The sequence below is a fragment of the Colias croceus genome, chromosome 28, assembly GCF_905220415.1.
Source record: "Colias croceus chromosome 28, ilColCroc2.1".
Lineage (NCBI taxonomy): Eukaryota > Metazoa > Arthropoda > Insecta > Lepidoptera > Pieridae > Colias > Colias croceus.
In genome coordinates, this window is record NC_059564.1 from 1,452,700 (window position 1) to 1,477,826 (window position 25,127).

The window sequence follows — 25,127 nt, forward strand, 5'->3', positions numbered from 1 at the left end:
TTTTTTGATTACAATATAATTTTATGAAAACTTATTACAGGAGTTTCCAATTCGGCTATGCGTCAAGTCCAAGCTGTCCAAGTCAATTTTATAATTGTTTGTGTATCTGTTAATACTTACGAAAATAAACATAGTTTTATTTTATTTTATTGTTATTTTATTTTATAAAAAAAATATTAGCATTATCTAGTTTTGATCTGCATTATCATTACATCCATGTTTTTACATGGCTTAATGATAATGAATATACAAATATAGGTATGTGGAAATAATAATATGTATTACATAGATAAAAGTAATATATATATTATACATGTAAGTAGTACCTACAAAATATTAAGTGGATATCTCATTATTTGGTACAGTATTGTTCACTTATGTAATGTGACTAATGATGTTGAGGACAAAATAAAAAATAAGCAGTATCAAGATCGGTCAGTCCATTTTCCCTAGGGTTGCACACTCAAAATTTTGATTTCCCCAATTGCCATCAGATTCTGGTTTACCTATAGTGCATCTAAATTCAAATGTCAGTTTGACAAATTATATTATTAAAAATATTTTCTTCAAGTATTTTTTAATAATTAATAAGAAATAAGCGTCCATCGGCTTCACAGTTGAAGTGACCTTTTGACTCGTCAATTACGGAGTGTGAATTTTCGCCCAAGAGCATTTTATGTATTTTTTTAAAGGTTTTACTTTACTTTAAAAACATGTAAGTCAGTATGAATATAATATTTATAAGTTATATCACCGATTACTATCTAGTTACAACGTTATATCGAATATTTATTATTCGGCATACACTTAAGAATTTTCACATGTACCTAAGTACATAAGAATTTTTATTTCTGTCAAATCTATACAAGTTTATTTATTTGTTTATTAGTCAACTAGCCTTCCACCCGTGGCTTCGTTCGTTTCGTCTCTAACTAAACAAATTAAATATACTTAAACCTCCTTCGAGAACCACTCCATCTATAAAAAGCATGAAAATCCGTTGCGCAGTTTTAAGCATACATAGAGACAGACAGAGGGAAGCGACTTTTTATATTTAGTGATTTATATCGGAAGTTTTGGGTTCCTTTTAATATACAATTTCAAAATATAAAGTATTATGTCCGTTTGTAAATTAAGAAACTATTGTCAAGTGAAGGACAGGCTTATAACCCGGTTTCGCCTATCAATTGTATAAAAAAGAGTTGCGACAAAATGGTCGCTGTTTCGACATCTCGGAAGGTCGAGTTTCACTTATATTTAATCACAATTCAACGGAAATAGGCTGGCAAATTATGGCATTTGTTCTTATAACAGTTTTTGTAAAAAAAAAACGCTAAAACATATAATTTAGTGACAAGTAAGTAAAGACGTGTGATCGCGCGTGTATCCTATCCTATATCCTACTAATAAATAATACTTACTTACTTACTAGAGTGGCGCAGGGACCCAAAGTGAGTCTTGGCCTCCGACAATAAGAGCCTCCATTTGACTCTATCCTGCGCCATCTCTTGCCAGTTTTCAATCTGGAGGGTGCGCAGGTCCTTGGCGATTTCATCTTTCCAGCGGTACCTGGGACGTCCAACAGGACGGCGTCCAGATGGCTGTCCCAGGTACGCTCGTTTCGCTGCTCGATCTTCCCCCATTCTTTCCACATGGCCGAGCCATCGGAGTCTTTGGGCTTTAATCTCACCAATGATGTTTGGCTCGGCCATTAGATCTTGAAGTTCTAAGTTTTTCCTCCTCCTCCAAACCCCTTCTTCTGTCAACACTGGCCCAAATATCTTTCTTAGGATCTTTCTTTCAGTAACTAGGAGCTTGTCTTCTTCTTTTTGTGTCAGTGTCCAAGTCTCGCAGCCGTACATTAAGATAGGTCTTAGTATAGTTTTATAGATAAGGATTTTAGTACGCCTGCTGAGGATTTTCGACACCAGTACTTTGTGCAAGGCTGCACTGCAACGGAGGGTATTTTGTATCCTTATTTCGATTTCTTCTTCCCTAGTGTACGTATCGGTCACAGTGCATCCCAAGTATTTAAATTTGTCCACACCTTTATAAGTAGTGGCTCCTATTACAAGATCGATCCTGGGTATTCTGTTATTTTTGTATCGGCGCATATGCATATATTCGCTTTTGCCGTGATTGATACGTAAGCCTACTTTATTTGCTTCTCTTTCCAGAGTCAATGCGGCACACACAATCTCTTCTTTTCTACCTCCTAGTAACGCAAGATCGTCGGCGTACCCTATCACCTTATGCTGACCATTCAATTGCACTCCACCATCGAGTGTAATAATGTGTCTGATAACGTGTTCAAGTGCTAAATTGAACAGCATGGGTGACAGCGCATCTCCTTGCTTAAGACCAGTGATTACTTCAAATGAGTTGGTGACTTCCGAGCCTACTTTTACTAATAAATAATAAATAAATAAATATTTAAGGACAATTTTCACACACGGCATGGAAACCAGATGGCTGATATACATACATATTATATAATTTTAAATAAATACTTATATAGATAATTAACTAATATTATTGCGAAACTTGTAAGAATGTATGAATTGTTTCACGCAAAATCAGCTGATCGATTCTGTACGACATTTGATAGGTATATAGGTAGAATCCTGGATCTGCACATAGGCTAGCATTTGAATGAAGCCATGGGCTCCAAATAGTATGTTATAAGACCATTATAAAACTGAAGAATTTCTTCGTTTGCTTGAACGCGCAAATTTCCGGAACTACGTATCGGATTTGAAAAATATGTTCAGTGTTAGGTAGCCCATTTATCGAGGAAGGCTATAGGCTATATATCATCACGCTGGAGCGGAGAGGCTAGGAGCGGAGCAATACCTACGGGTAAAACCACAGGGCAGAACTAGTTAAAATTACGATCCGAAAACTTGAAGTCATACAGCATGAATATTTTTGCAAATGGCCGCTAGACGTTAATATTTTTATTCATAAATCACAACAGATTTCCATAAAGAACGATCCTCTGCTTTTAAAGTATTTTTCATTACCATATTTTAACTAGGTGACAACTGAAATTCATTTCTTTTCTCTGTAATTTTCTCCATTATTAAGCAACGAACAGACAAGACTTTTCACAAAAAATAAATATAAATATAATAAAAGGTTTTTAATGAGTGTGTGCACACGTGTCGGAAGTGAAACTTCTTTGGTAAGTTTTAAAGATACTAAAATCGTCGCCTTCCTCCATGACGTGATGGTATTGCCATGACGCGACCTTGAAATTTTACTCTCTATAAGATTAAGAAGCGCCTTAAGAAGTATCACTTCAAAAAGCCCTTTAGTAGTTTCTCGAAAACCAGTAGCCCTTAGACAAAGTGACGTCACACGTGAGTTGGCACGAATATATTATGCGTTTAGTGGACTTGAACGGTTCAGTTACTGGCTAGAGTGACTAGCTCTAATATGTGGTTAGCTAGATGTAGAAAAATTAGAATTTTTCGAACTTCTGATTTGAATGTGAACTTTTTTTTATGTTGAGTGAAAAGTATGATAATAATTCATTTTTCCTTATTTATAATGTAATGGGTTGTAAGTAATAGAAAATGATAATTAGAAACAAGGTGTACGATTTGTAATTGTTGTAATAAAGTTTATTTATGTTTGTCTGGTAATAATTATTGTAACATAATATAATTTTCCTTCAGAACTATCCAGCTAATTTAATTGTAGAAAAAGTTATTTATGTTCTCTCAAATTTTAAAAATTTAAATTTAGAATCAATTGTGTTCTAAAAAAAAATTTCAGCCAGTATTAAATGACCGTTATCTAAAATTTGAAAATAGAACGGTAAGTATTGAACACGGCACACGCACACATACCTACGAATATTATCATATCATACTGTAGCGCATGTTTCACGCATGCACATGTGTGAAGTGCGATTGAATTGATTTGATACTTTTAGATTTTATTTAGAAGGCTGTGTACTTGCTAAATGTTATGTTTTATACTGTGATAACTGATAATTTGTGTGCTGCGAGAGTACTACAATGTTGTTTGAGCTGATGATTCGTTAGAAATTGTTTATGCCTGATATTTAATTTTATATTGGCTTGTATGCATTGTGATTGCATAGCATTTACAAAAATTTCATGTTATTATTTAGTGAAACAATGATTATTCATTTGCACAAATAGAAATAGTTCTGAGCTAACTTTTACGACATATAAATTGCATAAAATGTTGATTATGTTTAACTTCTTTGCTGTTTAGTGTATGTTCTGTTATATGCTCAAATTTATAATTAAGGAAAAACTGACATGTACTAAAATATAGTACTACATATTACATGATTTATATTCAGTATTCATGACAACCTTATGGCATCAAATAATTGTATAAACCGTTTTGATCTTATCTCAAAATATCTAACAAACACAGAAACGTCCTCCCGTACGGTAATTTATGTCTAAATAAAGAAGACGGCCTTAAAAATATCTAAAATGGCGTCAAGACAGATGTCAACAAACTATGAAGGTTGCTAAGTAGCAAGACGTGGCGAGCGCGCATCGAAGTACCGGCTATATGGGTCTTGGCCAGGCAACTTTTTCTTGCGTTTGGTTTAGAACGACCTGTCACATGTTTATGCTATCCTAGTAGCCTGGTACTTATGGCATATAGACTTTTGACGTGTGGGAGTGAGCGCTTTTGGGTTAACTCCTGTATGGTTATGGGTGCCTGGTAGTTTTTCTTTATGAGCCTGTTCGCTAATTAATACTAATTAGTTAATTAATTGTCAGAGTGCTTAGAATTTAGATATTATGTATTTAAAATTTTAGAACTTAATAAAAAACCATCGTAATAAAAAGGATCTTATTTTTTTTTTAATCTTTAAAATAATTTTATTAATTAATTTTATTAATAATTTAATTAATTTTAGTCAGCTGTTTTGTAGTTTGAAATATCACTTCTACATTAAAAACTATTTTACCTTGACACTTTATTAAAGTAATTGATTGACAAATTTGCGCTAAATTGTTTCAAAATAATGATAATAATTAACTTGTAGATAATTTGCGATCAATTAAAAGGATAACTCGCCATTGACGTAAATTTATTAAATACTAAAACAAAAACTACGAGACATGATGCAGTTTTCATAGCTTCGTCTTAAAATGGCTGATTTCGATATATTACTGTTTTAGTAGGTACTGCTTGATCTCTCTTTAGTACAGGCTGCAATACATCCGGTAGGTCAAACTAAACTGGACAAAAATTATTCTTCTAATCTTCTAAACACATAAACATATTCTACAATAGTATTGAGTATATATTATTACATTTGTATGTAAATGTTCGCGTCGTAACTATCTCAATTTAGGTTAGAGCTCTTCTAAGAACATGCGTTCCTAGTACTTCTAATTATTGTTAGCTAGCGCATGTTGGCTTAGAAATTTAACTGTCCCTTTTGTTGGTTTGTCTATTATTTTTTCTACACTATCGGATACATACCTACCTAGGATATTTTATTTTATTTAGGGCCGATTTTTCAATCCATAGTTAAAACTTCTCCGGCCAATAAAGTATTAGGAACACGAGAATATTAAAATGACACCCGTAAACTGTCAAATACGGCCAAAGAATACCTAAGTACATTTTTGAAATGGTAGTTGGATAAGTATTAACCAAGGAAAAATCAGCCCTTAATCTCAGTTTATCCTAGAAGTAAAAATTAATTATTTTCTGAAAATAGTCGTCTCTATTTTAGCGTTTACGTTTGGTTTTCGTAGTTATTTTATCGAAAAAAATTTTTTTTGGAAAGTACTATCTCTGAGTTAGGTATAGCCTAGAATTCGATGTAGGCTAGATTAGATAACAATCGAAAGTGGATATTTGAATGATTCTTTGTTACTCCGTACAAATGAGTCAGTTTCTTGAATTATGGGAAAACTAGCTTATCGCCCGCGGCTTCTCCCGCTTTGTCTAAAACCTAATAAATTACTAAAACCTTCCTCTTGAATCACTCTATCTATTAAAAAAAACGCATCAAAATCTGTTGCGTAATTTTAAAGATTTAAACATACAAAGGGACAGAGAAAGCAACTTTGTTTTATACTTTGTATTGATAACGAACCCCATAAGCTTTTTGATTGAAATCATAAAAGCGTATTAATATTGTTAAAACGTTAACAAATGTTAAAACAAACATAAAACATTACCAATAACATTTTTTTCTTTATTTTAAACTAATAATTTTGATTACACTATTATATCATTCGCAATTTGTTTATGAACAAGTTAGAAACTCGATACGTATTGCAATTTAGCGATAATTCTGTTGATTACATTATTTATAGCGATTTTGCAATAAATGTGCTATTTGCTTACAAAAATACTACAAGACAAGTATTCTGAAACTCTATTCCAAACTAGCGGTGCCTCGCGGTTTTACACGCATTGCTCCGCTTCTATTGATCTTAGCGAGATGATATAAAGCCTATATCCTTCAAAACTCAAACTCAAACTCAAACATTTATTTATTCAATTAGACTTCTTCGAGAAGCACTTTTGAAACGTCAATACATATTTTTATCATTTACCACCGATTCGGAAAGCAGTATCTATGGAGAAGAATCGGCAAGAAACTCCATAGTTGCTCTTTTAAATCATTTCAGTATTACAATTTAATTTTACAAAATATGTAAGTAACCGTACGTATATATTATCATAATATGCCAAAGAATTACTTCCTCAATAAGTGGGCTATCTAACACTGATATATTTTTTCAAATCGTTCGGTGTTAGATAGCGCATTTATCGAGGAAGGCTATATATCATCACGCTAAAGACCAACAGGAGCAGAGCGATGCGGGTAAAACCGCGGGGCACAACTAGAATAAGTATATATTATAGATTATCAAGGCTCAAATTGTATTTTTTATCAGAAAATACATACAGCCAAGTTTGGTGTCAGAATTCATCGATTAAAAATATTTTCGCGCCTTATGTCATTCAACGACAAATTCGAATCGAGAACACCGCGGAGGTCAATAGTTTCTATCGCAGTTCGAAATTCAAAAAAACCGCAAGCACGAATAGATGAAGTATTGCACAGATGCATATATTGTAACAGATAATAAATAGTTGTAACTGGTTGTAACGTTCTATATAACCACAGATATTATAACTAGCAATAACGTTACGCAATGGAACGTGTTTAAAAAACCAGATTGGCGCGTTTGCTTTCTTAAAAGTTAAATGGCATTCACTGTCCTTTATTTTATTCGGATAGTGTGTGAAAGTTTGTAAAAATGTCAATTATTTTCGTAAAAGTATTCTTATCTTAAGAGCGCTTATTCAATTTAACGCAAGTCAAAATCTCCGCGATCTATTACGATAGATCGCGGCTTGCGCTATCCTTTTACTATGAACAGCATAGGTCCACAGGAGAGCGCCGAGCAACATGTCCTCTCTCTGGGAAGGCTCGCTGCCGACTGATTTTAATCGGGTCGCGCGCAGTGTTTTATAGTACTTTAAAAAAAATTGTAGAAAAATAATAGAGGTACCTTAGTTGATTTTTTAAATTTTATCTTATAAGTAATACGTTCTTTTATTGCAATATGTATAAATTATATTCAACTAAGTCAAATATCTTGGTGAAAATAATCATTTTGTCGAGTATAATTTCTAAAAAAATTCACATTGTTCGGATTTTAATTTCGTAAGTTAGGAGTCCAAATTAAAAAAATCTTTTAACTAACTATTTTAATAAGGATTTTTGCAGTTAGTTAAAAAAAATGTGTGTTAGATCTGTCAGCAATTTCAGATATTTTTAGCTTCGAAATTGACACTAAAAGTGAAATCAACTAATCATCGGCTCAGTTATCTTGATGGTATTCACAAATACTGTATTAATTGAAAAAAACTCTTAACTAACTATATAGACAATAAAATTCCCTAAAATTATTAGTAATTCATATGTTTGTAAGATAAGTGGTTGATGGACAATCTGGTTTGAAAAATCACATATTTGAGCCAAACAGCGCACGGACCGCGTACACGGCCTTAACGAGTCCTACCGAGAAAGGTTTTATATAATTGTAAATTTAAGTACAAATGAATGAATGTCCTTTTAAAGTTTATAGACGCAAATGAAGCGTGATAGAAAGTTTATTATTAAAAGAAATCAAGAGAACGAATAAGAAGTATATAATATTTTTATTTTACTCTTTTGGAGACAGTGTACGATTTAAATTACTTTTTCCCTTTTTAAAAATAGAATATTATTTGAAAATAGAATACTAGTTTGAATATTTAAATGAGTTACAATATGGCGGACATGTCGTCGACCGGTAAATAACAGATAATTCCTTTACGTTAATACGATTACAGTACTGTAATGTTTTATTTAGAAAAAATCTTTTAGCCTTTTTTGCACTAGCACATAGTTATTTTTTGGTTTAATTGAATCAAAACGTTTTTATAATGTACTTTAGTAAAACCTTCTGGTAAAATGTGGATTTTTTCATACAGGCAAGTGTACTTATGAAAATGTTGTTCAGATATTATATTACTATGCATTTATTTATCTAAATTATTTGCAACAGTAATAAAATCATATACTGTCATATCGAGTTAAAGCATAGAGGTCTATTTTATTTTCAACCAGTAACCATTTAAAACGTCAATTCAAAATGTACTTTATTCAAATATTAAATAATAAACATTTCCAGCCAGTATAATACTTTTTTAAATGTTCTTTATTTAAATACAAAAAAAACGGCCAGTAATAAAAGTGAACAAAAAAAAACTCGAAAGTTCTAAATTCAAATATTTAATATTTAATATAATGTTGTAGTCGCCAGTATTGCATAAGTGTGAGAGATGAAATTGGTTACCGAATTTTAATTGGCAACTTTCTTTGCTTGCGTAATAAAATAAGAAACAATTATGTACGTATTAATATACCGGAAAGGAAGGAACTTTCTAGATGAGATTTTTATATTTTTATGTTCCGCCCACGCGATGTTTTATCAATCTTATGTAATTTGATTGGATGTTTTCATGCAACTGTATCAATATCTCATGTTAAGATGAAGCTAGGAAATTCTTTCTTGTGTAACACATTACAGGTTCTGTATTTAAAATTTTAAAGATATTTTAATTGTTACATTATATCGTCTCTACAGTTTGTCTGTCCATATCTCCGTAAATCTTTTCTTTAATAAAATAAATGACCATTTAAATATTTAAAAAATAAGCTCCTTTTATGAATCTTCAGAGGGGTTCCTTATTTAAAATTGAAAACAGGTAATAAATAATAATGATAATATCGTATTATCGTCTCTACAATTTCTCTGTTCATGAATCGAACCCCCTTTCCTTATCAATTTAAATTACTAAATATTGTTAAAATAGGCTGGACGTAATACTTTTAAATAGTCTTACTTTTTTCTGAATGTAAAACTGATGTAAACGCCCATGCCTAAGGGACATAAATACATAAAGTCGCTTGCTCTCTGTCCATATGTATACATAATTCTTTAAAACTATACGCAACGGATTTTGATTAGATTTTTTAATAGATAGAGTGGTTCTTGAGGAGGATTTTTAGTATTTAATTTAAAAAAAAACAGATGTTTAGGAGCTTTCAAATAATCATAAAAATTTAAAATAGGTTCAACTAGATTTGAAAAAAAAAAAAAACAGTAATATTGAGAACCTCCTCCTTTTTTGAATTGGATAGATAAAGAGTGAAATCTCTTCTTAGATACTTGAATAAAGCGTCTATAATAACTACAGTAATGGCGTACTCTTTAAAACAATTCCTTTTGACAGAAAGTCGAAGCGAATTTAAAAATGGATGAATTCTCTCAGTCAGCGTCGGATTCGGGAATAAGTCATGAGATTTGAAAATGGAATTCCGGGCGTCGTTTAGTCGGAACGCGTTTCGTTTTAAATATGGAACATTTATTTTTGATTTATATGCATTTTACAATTTTGAAAGAATAACTAATTCGAATTGTCATTTAAAAAGAAGCGTTTGTAGAGTTAAGTTTTTTGGAACCGTTTCGTCGGGTGTGTCACGTCTTTATGAAATTATTTTTAATTCCATTTTTAATACTCTTTTTAACAAATTTAAAATTCGAATCGTCATCGTCAGTTACACGTTTAGTCATTGGCTCATTGTATTAGCAAGTCTTTTGCATCGAATATAGAGTCATTGGATATTCCTTTGATATTTAATCAGAAATTACCTTTAATGCTCCCACCTGAAGTGTGCGGTTGTTGGCTCTGTTGGACATTGCTCTGCTCCAACTTCGTGCTAACCGAGTTCCACATATCAAACATGTTCAACATTGCGGTCCACGTGGACCTTACACGTTCACAATATATCCATAACACAATCAACGGAACCGCTCATCCATTTTTATACACTGCAATATAAATTCACGGCTCAAAACTGTTCGTCCGCCGTACATATAAAAACGAAAATTAAGGCTACGCGCTGATCCCCGGAGTTATATTATTGCGTTAATCACTATATTAATAAATACATATCTATATAAACTTTCTCAAATTCTCAACTAATGTAAATACTATAATTTGTTTAATTAATTTACTACGATTATTCGGATTTAAAGATCAGTCTAAAATTTCGTTTTAAGGTTCTTTGGGAAGATAACGTGGGTAACTATAGTGAATAATTAACTATTAATTCTGTGATTATATAATATATCGAGTATAAATTCATCGGAATATGTGATTAGCGAAATATGTTATATATTGTCTAGGTGCGGTTTGTGGTTTTTTTTATCTGTTCTTGTCGCGTTTCGTTTTTTCTTCTTCATAGTTCGTTCGATCGTGTGTGTCCGTCGTCGCCTCGGAGTTAGATGACGTCACGGGGGGCACGCATTATGTACTGGCGGGTTTGAGGATTTATTTTTATTTTTTATTTGAAAATGGAATATTCGAATTTGCCGCGCGGTCGTGTATTTTTTTCAGTCGCGCTCCAGCATGCACTGAGTGCAATTGCGGTGCATTTGAGTTGGAGCGGGGGGGTGTGTGGGGGTGTCGGAGGGTGTGAGGGGGTGCGGGGGAGAGTTGGTAGTGCGCATGTGCCTCATCGATCCCGCGTGGCGAGCGGTATGAACTAAAACGGCACTTTTCTTTGGTGTGTATGCTGTTGGCGCAGCGGTACGCTATAAGCAATAGCTGCACTGTATAGCTATACTATATTATACATAGCTATACGATGGGCTGTCAGGCGCTCTATTATGTCATTCACTTTGATGTTCCCTCTGTACTTTAGTTGCTATGCTGTATCTAACTAGGTGTTTTGTTGCCATTGTTTGATTATTGAATATTGTAGCTAGTGGTGGACGCTTTCAATTGGGATTTAAACGGTATTCTATTATTGTAATATATTATTTATGTATAAAAGAAAGGGTAAGTTACACTATACAGTATTCTAAGTAACTGAAGGGAGCTTACTGCTGATTTAATGATTTTCGGTTTGATGATTTGTCTTCGCTTGGATTACATTAATAAGTGTTAATAGAGAAAACTTACAAAAATCGAATACCGGGGCGGCACCATCAGAGCTATAGCTAGTGTAAAATATAGTTTATTTTAATCATGTAACATGCATATAATAACCCACATTCATTTATACATATTAAAAATTATATGCAGTTAAACCTATGCAAGTACATAATATGAAAATAAATATCGACCTATATTCATAGTCATGTAATATCTACTGGCGCCGCATAGTTAAAAGTTAAAACTATCGATTTTTCTTTACAAGCTACGAACTATTTTGCCTCCACCGGACAACGAACCCGAGACTTTTAAGGCCTACATTTAATTAAAAAATATTATCGTTTACGTTGCAATATTAGTTAGTTTAATTACAATTCATAATTAATATAAAATTTCATACAAAATATATATTTTAGTGTCATTTTATATTTATCTTTAAAAATAGGTCATTTCCTTGTATGCAATAATTAAAGAGTTTCTAAAGGTTTCATCTTTACCCCTACGCTATAGTCCTGGTGACCTAGTCCACGATATAGTATCTATTCGATTTTATCACGATATAGTTCGATTCTTAAGATCAAGATAGTGTTTTAATTCATTAATTTAATACGTATATTACTTTTTCAACAAAAATACATAAAATGTAGGTACTTATATGTAATGTTTCTAATTGTTGTAAAACTAGCATTGCCGCGCGGTTTCGTCCGCAAAAGAAATTATTTTTTAGAATTTAGTCTAGTAGCTGCCCCGGCAGACGTGATTCTGCCCTATTGCCCCTTTTTCGTGTTTTCTCTCCATAACAACCTTCCTGGTACCTTAATAAAAATGTAAAAAAACAGCCGAATTTCTAATTTAGTTCTCGAGTTTCACATTTACACATTTGGCAATTCATTTTGATAATAAAGATGTGTTATTCTGGTACCTACGTAAGCTACATCACTGCCGTAAGCTATGGGTCTAAGGAAAGCCAAATATGGGTCGCGCGACATTCGTATACGAATATTCGTCGAATGTCGAACTGGACTGTGTTAAAATGTACTATCATATTATTTCGAACGATTACGCGATTGTTAGAGTAGGACATACTTATGTCATCGCTTGAGTGCAAACAAGACGCATCAATGTGCAATGTGCAATGTGCATTAGATCTGTCAAACTTTTTAATGGTGCATACACATGCGGGTGTAAATGCAGCATAAGCGTGTAGGTTTAAACTGCACAATTTAATAAGCACTCATTAACTTTTTATCACCCATACTTGATAAGTGTACAAACTTTGAATTAAATCAGTCCGTAGCTGTAGTGGGTCAAACCCGAGTCTAAAGGAGACATACAAACATACAAGTGAAGCTGCTATATGCGTATAAACGTTAAATATAAATAGTTTGACAGATCAACATTCTGCAGTGCGTGCGGCGATGTTACGCAACTTTACGAGTCACAAGCGTTTGTGTTATAAGCGGAAGCGGATTCTAATTTTGAATTTGGAATTAATTTTAATTGTGTTCTAGAATTAAATAAGAATATAATTTGAATTGGAATTTTGAAAGAGAGCGTTATAATATGTGATTATGATTTCATCATTGTTGATTTTGGACAGCCAAAAGTAATTGAATGTAAAGAAATGTAGGTATATTTTAATTAAAGCTTGTTTAACGTGAACATAAAATTTTATTAAATAAATACACTCTTTAATCTTTATTATATAACGTGTGAACGTCATGTTACATAATTGTTTTTGTCCAAGTTTAACGTTTAATATTAAAAATTTATTTAAATCCCATTCATGCAAATGTAGCATGAGATAATAAATAATATGTATACGAAAAAGAACAAGAATCGTTCGCTGCCCATAACACTTATTTAATAATAAATAATAGTAATACCACTCAATACCTCTAAAATACACAACGTTATAAAAAAAACGCAAAAAATTAACAACCGAATTTAAATACTTGCACCACAAGAGAAAGTTGCCACAGCCAAAAATCTCGTGTGAAAGTTAGTGAGAGCCTTTTGATCGATGCCATAATTATTATTATACGAGATATGCTAAAAGCAAAAGGCGGATGTCTAGGCTTTTCGGTAATTGACGTTTGTTGTATTTTTTTTAATTTCTCTTTTCGGCCAACGCGTTCATAGTTGAAAACGAATTTTGAAAATCGAACTTTGTATCGTTTTTTTTTTCGATTCTTTTCAGCCAATGAACTTTAAAAATTCCGTGCAAATTTTGAAAATCGAACTTAGTAACGTTATATTTTTTCGAGTTTCTCTTTTTGGCCAATGTTCGAACTTGGAAGCTTTGAAAAGCGCGCGAATTTTGAAAATTCATTTTGTGGTCTTTTGTTATGTTTGATAATATTTATGTAGGTTATGATATATGTATAGATAATAAATTAATATTACATATATATTTATAATTAAGACAATGAATAACAATAAAGTTGATACATCTAGAAGTTTTGTATCTAAAGAATTTTAGCTATACCTTCTTCATATTTAATCAAAATAACAGTATTTTATAAATTAAATTCTTCGGTTATAATAATATTAGAGATTTATTCAAAAATTTCCAACTTTTGCTAAACGCTTTGTTTAAATTTACGCAACTTTTATTTAGTTTCGAAACAATGAAGGCCATTTTTAATTTCACAGACTAATTGTTTAAAAATAAAACTTTTCACAAATCAAATAGTTGTTGTTTATTATTTTACAAGTGCATTTCTAATAATTTCGAGCTGTGACTCTACATTAATTTATGATGATACTAGCAGTCCACCCCGGCTTCGCCCGTGGTACATGTTTACGTTTTCTCTCCATAAGTACGATCCTTGTACTTCAAGGAATATTATAAAAAAAGAATTAACGAAATCGGTTCAGCCGTTTTCGAGTTATGCGCTTACGTTACGTTCGATTTTTAAGGTGCAGTTGCTTCTAGGGTTCCGCCAAAAGCGATAAAAGACAAGGAGATTATATTTTATTTATTTTAACTACTATAAAGTTTGTTTGATCTGTAAAGAATAAAACCGACACATACTTGGCCATTTTTAGAAAAGACAGCGCAAAAACAAAAAATGGGTTACTGGTATGATATTATTATATGTAACGATTGAAATAATAATAATATGAAATGTGTAGTTTTAAAGTTAGATGAAAGATCATTCACAAGCAGGAATAAAGGTTAAAAGTACATAATTAATAAGTTTAATTTGTATTAAGGCGAATCAACTACAGTACTATTTATTTTTCCCATAATACGACATATTAAGCCGAAGTCATAAAAATAGCTTAGCAAGTTAGTGACAAAAATGCGATTAAGTAATAAAAAAAAATCTCACAAAATCTCTCCAGCCTTAACCCACTTATAGTTCAAATAAAAGAAAAAAAATTGAAAACAAATGCATGGTAAAAAACGCCCTTCGGCGCCGAAAGAGAAAAATTATTTCCCAACAATTTCCCAACATCGGACCTCTCTCACTAACACAAGGTCGGGGGTATCGCCGTCCCGCTCCCACAGTATGCAATACATCTCATGCAATAAGAGACCTTGATAAATTGCAAGTTTCGTGATAGATAAAATAATTGATATACGGGTCATTATTATTCAAGCATTACAATTCAACTTTAAAAAAAAATAAAAAATCGATTAAGCACGTAGCCTTAAGTTAACGCAAAACTAGCGCCAATAAAGATTATAATTGTTATTTTTATTTCCATTTTGCTGTAAACCAAAGTTTGCGAAACCCTAGTTTAAGTACAACGGACGAACAATCTCAAAATTGTCATTACTCACATCCAACGCAATGCATTTGTTACAATCCCAACACAACACGTACGTTCAAATTGACAACACTGGCCACTTACGAAAAAAAAGTTATTAAAAAAAAGCTTAGCACAATACGTCAATGCAGCTGTCAAATGTCAAAATTATGAAGTGTCAAAAGTTTTTTAATTTCGCTTTTTCGGTTCCAAATTTGAATTTCGGCGCGGGGCGGCCGCGCGCGCGCGTTCTGCAGCACTAACTGAATTTTGTAAGCGCAAGCGAATGGTCGAAGCAAGGCAGGACTGTGAAGGTACTAGGCATTTGAAGAGCAATGAAATACGATATAATGATTTGAATTTCGATTTACTTTTACTTTTTTTGTGAGTATACACTAAAGAGCTAATTGATCTTAAACAGGGCAGGCAAGCTTTCTTATCACTGAGGTGATAACGAAATTTGTTGAGTTCAAACTTGAGAAGCTGTATCGATATAGATCCATCTAAAATTGATGACCGTGAAACGTTGGTCCCTATAAAATGAAACTAAGCTTCGATATCATATAAATTACGTTCGAATTAAATGCAAATAAAAATATGTTAATTATAAACCCACATTCCCATAAAAATTAATAAAAAATAATGTATAAAAAATGAAAATATCCTAAACTTTTATCGCTAATCAGTAACTATTGAAAAGCTTATTTGACTATCCTTAGGAAAGTAAATCTTAATTATGACCTAGTAATACAGGTAACAGTAACCTATATTTCTTATCTAATCTGTTCAAAAGCTAAACAAACTGGTATCATCATTTGTGTACTATGGCGCCGAAAACACGTAAATATTGTAGCAAAAATAAAGAAGAAGCTACATAAAGACTAGAAAAATAACACTAGCTTATTCCCTCAAAATAATCCTGTTAAAAAGTCAAAACCATATGAAAATGTAAACGAAATAAGAAACAGAAATAAACTACATATTATTACTATAAAAAATCGTAACTAATTTAATACATGATAAGAAGAAATCAAGTTCTATTTCTAAAAGTTAAAACCACTCGAAAAGTTCAAAGAAAATTTATTTATTTTGCATCTAGAACAGACAATCAACTCTATCTTAACGTATAATAAACAATACAGTTTCCCGTAAATCTATAAAAATACCATAGCCAATACTTAATCATTTTTTACAATAAATATTTAAAAACACAAAAAATCCCGCCAAAACAAAAACGACAACGCCCAAGCCAGATATAAAAAAAATATAAAACAGGCCATAAACAATATCTAAATTTAAAAAAAAAGCAAAACTCCCGCCCTAACTAGTGACAACTGACAGACACATGTAAATCGATCGAGTTCTATTTAAAACTTGAACCCTTTGCAAAAATGAACCCCTATTTTGACCCCTTAAATAACTGGTCATTGTGAATTCGTGAAGAAAACCGGGTCGGTCAGTGGGGTTAAGTTTTAAAACGAACCTGATTTTTTACTTCAAAGGGATATATGGAAGAATGTCTTTTTTGCTAAATATTCATGTACCTATATCATCATTCGTAATCTTTATGTTTATGAGGTTAGCTTTGTATTATGAATATTTTATATGTTACTAGCTTACCGCCCGCGGCTTCGCCCGCTTTGTCTAAAACCTAATAAATTATATATTAAAACCATCCTCTTGAATCACTCTATATATTAAAAAAAATCGCATCAAAATCCGTTGCGTTGTTTTAAAGATTTAAGCATACAAAGGGACAGAGAAAGCGACTTTGTTTTATACTATGTAGTGATGAAGAATGATTAATGTTAAAATCATATTTTAATATTAAACTGAATCTAAATAGAAATCCCGCCTAGTGATCAATTTTTAAATTTTGACGAAAATATTTAAAGAAATTATACGCCAATATTATTTACAACAATTGAAACAAAAAAACAAACGAAAACACACAAAATTATCAACACTACCTACACGAAGAAAATTTTTCTTTCTATTAGAAAACAGGATTCTTATTTTATGCGTAGTAAAGAATAATCGAGTTACTGACCTAGGACAAACCGCGGTAAAAATCTATAAGGAAAACCGCCTAATGACAAATCTAAAGAAATACTTTATTACTGCCTATTAGAATTTTTAATTTTCAATGCCTTTAATATAGAAATAAAGATTTATCTGTACTATATCACTACATAGTATAAAACAAAGTCGCTTTCTCTGTCCCTATTTCCCTTTGTATGCTTAAATCTTTAAAACTACGCGGATTTTGATGCGGTTTTTTTAATAGATAGAGTGATTAAAGAGGAAGGTTTTAGTATATTATAATTTATTAGGTTTTAGACAAAGCGGGCGAAGCCGCGGGCGGTAAGCTTGTCTATCAATAAAAAAGTAGTTTAATTTTTTGTTTGTTTCGATTTAACTTAAAAACTACTCGACTACTCTAAAAAGGATTTTACAATAAGAAAGTTTTCTTTATCAAGTAACATTGTCTACACATTATTTTTTATGTCGGGCAAAGCCAGGGTATTGACTAGTTAAATATTAAATCATTAAAATACGCATTCTTGAAGTTATTTTAGAATATTGAAACCTATTATTATTGGAATAGTTTTCTGAGAGCATGTATTTTTGTTTTTTTGACAGAAAAGAATCATAACATTCGGATCACCCTTGGGATCACCCATTCGCACGTCATGAGGTGACAAACCCAAAAAATACAGTCAAAATGAAAACCGCCTTTTTCTAAATCGATGAAAACAACATTATGTAAGATTTTTGGCGCCTTTTTTTCGTACAGACGCATCTTATTTGTTTTTTTCAATAATTACTCATTTTATAGACAGCCATCTGACCTAGTTTTACTATCACTGAAGAAACCTTATCACGGACGGTTAATAACCGATAAGGAAAAACGTAAAAGATAAATCGGTACACATTTTTCGTGTGGAGTGATAAAAAAAATCGATACGAATTTAACGGGTTTAAAACATGATTTATTATTGTTAATTCAAGTTTAATTAAAGCTGTCAATATGTTAATATGTTAACATATTGTCAATATGTTAAAATACATTCTCTTCAAGATGTAAGATTGGAAATTATGTTATATACATATATTATTATTAATAATAGAGAATTTCGATTAAATTTTATTTACCGATTAGAATTAGTTTGTTGCTCTTTCTTTTTTCGATTAAATAACAATGTTTTTTTTTTTTTCAGATATTCCTAGACATTTCGTGCAACGCCATCTAGTCGCCAAATTAGTAACGTGCTTTGAAAAAAGACACTCAAACTCAAACTCAAACATTCATTTATTCAATTAGACTACTATTTAGTAGCACTTTCGAATCGTCATTACATAGGTAAGTATTTTTACACGCTTTATATTAGCTTCACCTGTATGTTTGTATGTTTGTAACCGACTTCTTTGGGCGCGATTTTGACCCACTTTAAACGGCCAGATTTCGTTCAAACTTTGTAGATTTATTGAGGACCGATGACAATACACTAATTTGATAAAATTTTCTATTTTTTAGTTCGGTTTTCTATAAAAAGCTTGTTTTTTAGTTTTTTAAACTATTATTATTAACATTTACCACCGAAGAATATTTCTTCACTTGAAGAATATTTAATACCTAACAACAAACTGGTCACAAATACCCATTTTCACTCATAATTAAAATGAATGTAATAACACAAAGCATGATAAAAAGAAACATACACACAATTTGCAGCGAGATAGATTATACCCTAGATAACCTCATATTTTATTACTAGCTGTAACCTTCCTCGATAAATGGGCTATCTAACACCGAAAGAATCATTCAAATCGGACCAGTAGTTCTGAGATTAGCGCGTTCAAACAAACAAGCTCATCCGCTTTATAAAATTAGTATAGATAATCCGGGTACCAAGCAAATCCGGGTACCAATTAATTACATGCTTACTTTAGTATTTTTTTTTATATAATTAAATAAAATAATTAAATTTTGCAATCACAAAGTTATATAAAACCATAGTAACACGCGCTGATATCAAATTTCACTAACTACAGGTTTCTACAAAAACCTGACTCAAGTAAATTAAACATTTGTATAGAAAACTATATCACTAATTATCCTCTCTTTAGTAATATCCTCTGTATATAAAATATCCTATTTGTGTACCAACATGTAGAATACTTATGGGTAATCTATTTATAAAGCTTGTTTGTTTGTTTAAACGCGCCAATCTCAGGAACTGGTCCGATTTGAAGAATTCTTTCGGTGTTAGATAGCCCATTCATCGAGGAAGGCTTATAGGCTATCATCGCGCTAGGAGCGAAGCTACGCGGTTGAAACCGCGGAGCGCAGCTAGTATTGTATAAATACAATGCAATTAAATTAAAGTCTAAAAATGTTTCAAAATAATCAAAACAGATTATATTAGCCGAATAAATATCGTCTCTATATTTTTATACATTTATTGTTTTACCCCCATTTTTAACTTACCTCCTTTTTACTCCGTGTAAGAGCAAATTTAAAAAGTTTTCTAATTCTAGTAGTTTGGACTTTGCATTGCTATGTTAGTCTTTATATATTTTCTTTTTTATATATTTAAAATGTAGGGTCAATCGAGCATATGAAAATAACAATTTTCGAAATAACCTTTCAGTTAAATATTACGCCAAAATCGTATATTTTATTTAAATTACCTGTTTAATTGATTTTTAAATACGACGCCCATATATAATGCCTTACCTGAAACAAAATAAAATCATAAATTACAATATAATCAATTATATTATTAAATTAAATTAAACTAACTGTACCTTGCGGTTTTACCAGAATTGCTCCGCTTCTTTAGGTCCTTGCCTTGGATTAAATATGGCCTATAGCCTTCCTCGATTCATATCGGACCAGTAGTTCCCGAGATTAGCGCATTCAAACAAGCAAACTCTTCAGCTTTATAATATAATATGTATAGATTTCAAAATAATACTTAAATTTGCCTCCACTAATTGGATAATTTAATTTAATTTTTAACCTTAAAATTCCCCTTTTAAAAAAGATAGTTCACTATTTTATTAACACTGCAATTTTTAAATATCTGTGGTGTTAAATTACTGTCCAATAAACAATTATTTAAAGTTTACTGTATCATCAATTTTAGTTTTTCGTATTCATTTGCAAAATTTCGTATTTAACTACGATTATTACGTAAATCATTATTTAGATATAAGTAATAATCACTACATAGTATAGAACAAAGTCGCTTTCTCTGTCCCTATGTCCCCTTGTATGCTTAAATCTTTAAAACGACGCAACGGATTTTAATGCGTTTTTTTAATAGATAGAGTGATTCAAGGGGATCGTTTTAGTATGTAATTTATTAGGTTTCGGACAAAGCGGGCGAAGCCGCGGGCGGTAAGCTACTAAGTAATAATGTGTCATGTAACGGATATTATTTCCAAAGAAATTTAGCATGTAATAATCATCTTCGAAAGATCATTAAACCCAGTCATTACGAACAATTCAGTACTTTCACATCATTTAAAGACCTAACAAAGGTCTGAATGCACTAAAAACAGGTTCCGAGCTAAGCCCTAACGGACACCCATCCCGGATCCGACCGCGCACAAAAATACATCACTTGAATCAGCTGACCCAAATATAGGTTACTAGCGGTAAAGATACGGTACTTAACGTTCACACTACTCGCCAACAGATGGCGCTGTAACAAACGGGGAAAAGATTTCAACTTTTTTCTTAATTTATCTATTAGTTTATTGTATTCTAGCGCTTTCGATAGCAATATGGGTCAAAGATAAGGGCACTTCAATCGTTGTATCCAATATATGTTTATCGTTTTGTATTGTTTATATCGCGAATGTATATTAGACGATTATTGTATGTCATTGTTGTAATGTGCTTGAGTGTAAATTTTATATAGAATACATACATCAAATGATACTATTATAACACATAAATAATTAAACAATTGAGAAGAAATCAGCTCATATTTGTTGGTAACATTCTAACGTACTTTTTTTTGTTACAGAATATGCTGTGAATTCAGCGGCGATGTGGATAATGAACAAACAAGTGAATTTAATTATTACATGCTCATCGAATGCAAATATGTTTAGTTTCTTATAGTTATGTATTATTTATTAATAAGTATTTTCTAAGTACATTTATAAAAATACATGCTAACCATTGCCTATTTGCGTTAGTGCAAGATTCTACCAGTTTGTTTTATATAATACACAGTACTTTAAAGTTTATATTTTATTCTAAGATTTATTGTTACTAGCAGTATGTTTCAATAAAGCAAGAAACTAAACATTCAAGAACATTTATCATATTATTTATTCATTCATTCATTCACTTAACGACAGTTTGTGTATTGAAAAACATTAACATCAAAATATACCCATTAAGGTTCATTCAGAAGTGAAGGTTCGTATAGAAGTACCGTTGCAACATTAGTACCGCCACTCGTCAATAGATGGCGTTTATTTTCAATTAGTCGTATGCATAATATTCGTAGTTGTCGATGCATTACCGAGTAATCTATTGCTTGGGTCAACAGACTAACTGTAGTTGGTAATAATTAATGTTAGCTGAGTTGGTTCACGCTGTATTATGTGTTGTATTGTTATTTGTATGAATATAGTGTGTAGGAATAGTAATGTATGTAATTTTATGTAAGCTATGTTGTTTCTGTGAAATCCTAAATAATACATACGTTAGGTACAAATTAAAAGATTATTTAAAACAGGAATTTATGTTCAAAATAACTATATTAATAAAGGATTGATTATACATTTAACAAATATACCTATTCAGGGATGTGATTTGAAAACGAATTCAGAGATTTAAAAAAATATAGGTATGTAAAAAGTAGGCATCTCTTATAGACTTATCTGGCCGTCATTTCTTGAAATTTTAATGAGAAAGATATTTATACATAGTTAAATTCAAGAAGGATTGCGAGGACCTACATAAATCGAAATAATACAAAAACAAAATGGCTGCCTCTTGTAAGTAAAATCTTCAATCTCTTTCTCTTTAAGCTATATCGAGTGGGGTTCCACGGTTCGAGTGGGTGAAGAATTTTAAAAGGTATTTTATAAGGACCGTTTTCATTGCTTGCTGATAATGTCTCTGGTAACCTATTTGACACTTTTTGATGAGATTTTTTTATGTACATTAGTGGTTTGTTTAATTTGCTTTGCGATGCATAAACTCCGTTACCCATAAAATTCATTTTACAATATGTAATCACTACATACCTAATATGAAAAAAAATGTGTGCGTGTACACTAGTACACACGTAAGAAGTGAAACTTCTTTGTGACCTTATTTTTCAAAAAATAATTTACTATATGCAACTTTACAGAAATACGTCGATCACGCGTGGTAGGGATAAGAAAAAGATGGCGCGTAACGGAAAAATATCACGCGTAACGAAAAAATGTTACACTAAATTTTTTTCCAACTCCGATAAAGAAGTTTCACTTCAAAAAGTCGCTATCTCTGTCCCTATATGTATGCTTAAATATTAAAAACTACGCAACGGATTTTGATGCGGTTATTAATAGATAAGAGTGATTCAAAAGGAAGGTTTTAGTATATAATTCATTAAGTTTGAGACAAAGCGGGCGAAGCCGCGAGCGGAAAGCTAGTACATAATATACTTGACATGTTGTTTCTTTTTCGCCAGTTTTATGTGATTTATTCAACAATCAAGACAATATTAATATATTATTTGAAGATTATTTGTTTCAGTTTACGTTCCGGTGAACGCAGACGCCAAAAGGTTGAGTATTTACTGAAACTTATTAAATACTAGCTTACCGCCCGCGGCTTCGCCCGCTTTGTCGTAAACCTATTAAATTATATATTAAAACCTTCCTCTTGAATCACTCTATCTATTAAAAAAACCGCATCAAAATCCGTTGCGTAGTTTTAAAGATTTAAGCATACAAAGGGACATAGGGACAGAGAAAGCGACTTTGTTATATATACTATGTAGTGAAGTTTCTCCCCACATAAGCTTTTATCTTACTAGTTTATACTTAATTCTGCTTGACTGAATAGTTGGTGAGTCGGAAGGTGAATTTGTAAATAAACTGCTTTTGACAGGAATTTACGTAGCTATAATATATTTACCCGACTTTAAAAGAAGGGTTATGTATAAAAGTGTATATGTGACAAGACCCGCAGCCGAAAATACCACTTTTGATCGACGTCTTCAGTCACTGATTTTACAGGCAAATGTGTTTTTGACCGTCAATAAGTTTTGACTGTAACATAAACATGTTTATTTAGCACCTTTATGTATAATGGTGCATTTACACATTCGATTTCGCCTTCGCCTTGTAACTCGACGAAACATTCGTATACGAGTATCCGATAAACCAATTTAACACAAATACGCCAATCTCCTTTGTTATTTATCTTTGGGACACAAAGAATACAATGTTTCGTGTTGATAATAGTCAAAAAACCATACACATATAATTAAAATAAGTAAAATTTCCATCATATTAAAAAGAAGAATAGCACACTGTTTACGGCTATAGGATACGTATCATAACACTAAGACCAACAGGAGCGGAGCCACGCAGGAGAAACTGCGATGCGCAGCTAGTATAAAATAGATTAAACCCAACCAGAATGTTATAATCTAACAAACTAATTGATAGAATAATTAAGGAACATGTTATGCGTAGAAGGTAACGTATATACACGTGTGGTTCTGACAGATGTCAACATCATATAGGCAGCTGTCACTCGCACTATGCTGTAGGGCAAATAGGTATAACGACTACAGGTACAAGGCAACGAAATCACAGACTACGAAATGTTACAGGGTAAGTGGTAATATGCTATTTACTAATAGACTAGGAAAGTCATTGAGATTTATGTGTTAATTTCATATCATTGAACAAATTAATGTGTCATTCAGAAATATACGATTTACTTTGAAATCCTTTTTGCAATGAAATAACTGTTTATTTTACTGTCCCTAACTTGTGCATCAAATTTATTAACAACTTTCTTAACTGAGCTTATTAATTCGTTTAAATTGTTAATTTATGACGACAGCAATATAAGGTAAGGTAAAGCACTCGCTGTGAGCTTTGCACCGAACAGAGCGTCGAGCATTCGCACGAACGTGTCGATAAATGCTCGAGATAAAGCTTGAACTGCTCTACTAGTCTAGTCACTAGTGTATACGCACCCGAAAAATTATAATTTATTACTAGCTTTTCGTCCGCGTAGTCAAAGGAAATTTCTATTAAAGGATTTGTTTCGCCGCCGTAAACATATGTCACCGTCTAGCCTCCAGACAAAATAATATTATAAAATGAGTTACGACGGGATAGAGAGTAAAACAAACAAATACATTAATTATAATATAATTATTGTAGAATTAAGAATTAGTAAGGATATTTTCTATTTCAATTTACCTATACCTACGATGTCTTCAATTTTCAGTACATATTTTACTAGCTGCTCCCCGAGGTTTCACCCGTATTGCTCCGCTCCTGTTGGTCTTAGCGTGATGATATATATAGCCTTCCTCGATAAATGGGCTTTCTAACACCGAAAGATTTTTTCAAATCGGACCAGTAGTTCCCGAGATTAGCGCGTTCAAACAAACAAACAAACTCTTCAGCTTTATAATATTAGTATAGATGAAATACCATTCCTACAGTAAAAATATATGTGAATCTACACCATTGATTTTACAATGCCTTCACTGATTTGATTTAAATTACTTGAAGTCATAATCCGATTCAATCTATACATATAATAAATCTGTAGAAGGGTCAATTCTGTACATTGAAAATAT

At 31.9% G+C, this 25,127-nt stretch overlaps 1 protein-coding gene and 1 long non-coding RNA gene across 5 annotated transcripts in view; one reads left to right on the top strand and one right to left on the bottom strand.

Annotated features, from left to right (window-relative positions):
* Positions 1 to 15,552, bottom strand: part of LOC123703926 (probable nuclear hormone receptor HR3) — an 86,580-nt gene extending 71,028 nt beyond the window's left edge. Inside the window, exons 1-2 of one of the 4 annotated variants that reach the window (XM_045652117.1) lie at positions 15,314 to 15,552; positions 10,248 to 10,412 (exon numbers count right to left, since the gene is read on the bottom strand). In XM_045652117.1, coding sequence (XP_045508073.1) covers positions 10,248 to 10,335 — 88 coding nt within the window. In that variant the 5' untranslated portion in view covers positions 10,336 to 10,412; positions 15,314 to 15,552. Of the gene's footprint in view, positions 1 to 10,232; positions 10,432 to 15,313 lie in introns of those variants that run through there. The other 3 variants (XM_045652114.1, XM_045652118.1, XM_045652115.1) reach the window with 3 other exon arrangements.
* Positions 1 to 21,530, top strand: part of LOC123703927 — a 31,231-nt gene extending 9,701 nt beyond the window's left edge. The window contains exons 2-3 of the long non-coding RNA XR_006753071.1: positions 18,501 to 18,643; positions 21,321 to 21,530. This is a non-coding gene — a long non-coding RNA (uncharacterized LOC123703927). The remainder of the gene's footprint in view (positions 1 to 18,500; positions 18,644 to 21,320) is intronic.
* The last annotated feature ends 3,597 nt before the right edge of the window (positions 21,531 to 25,127 follow it).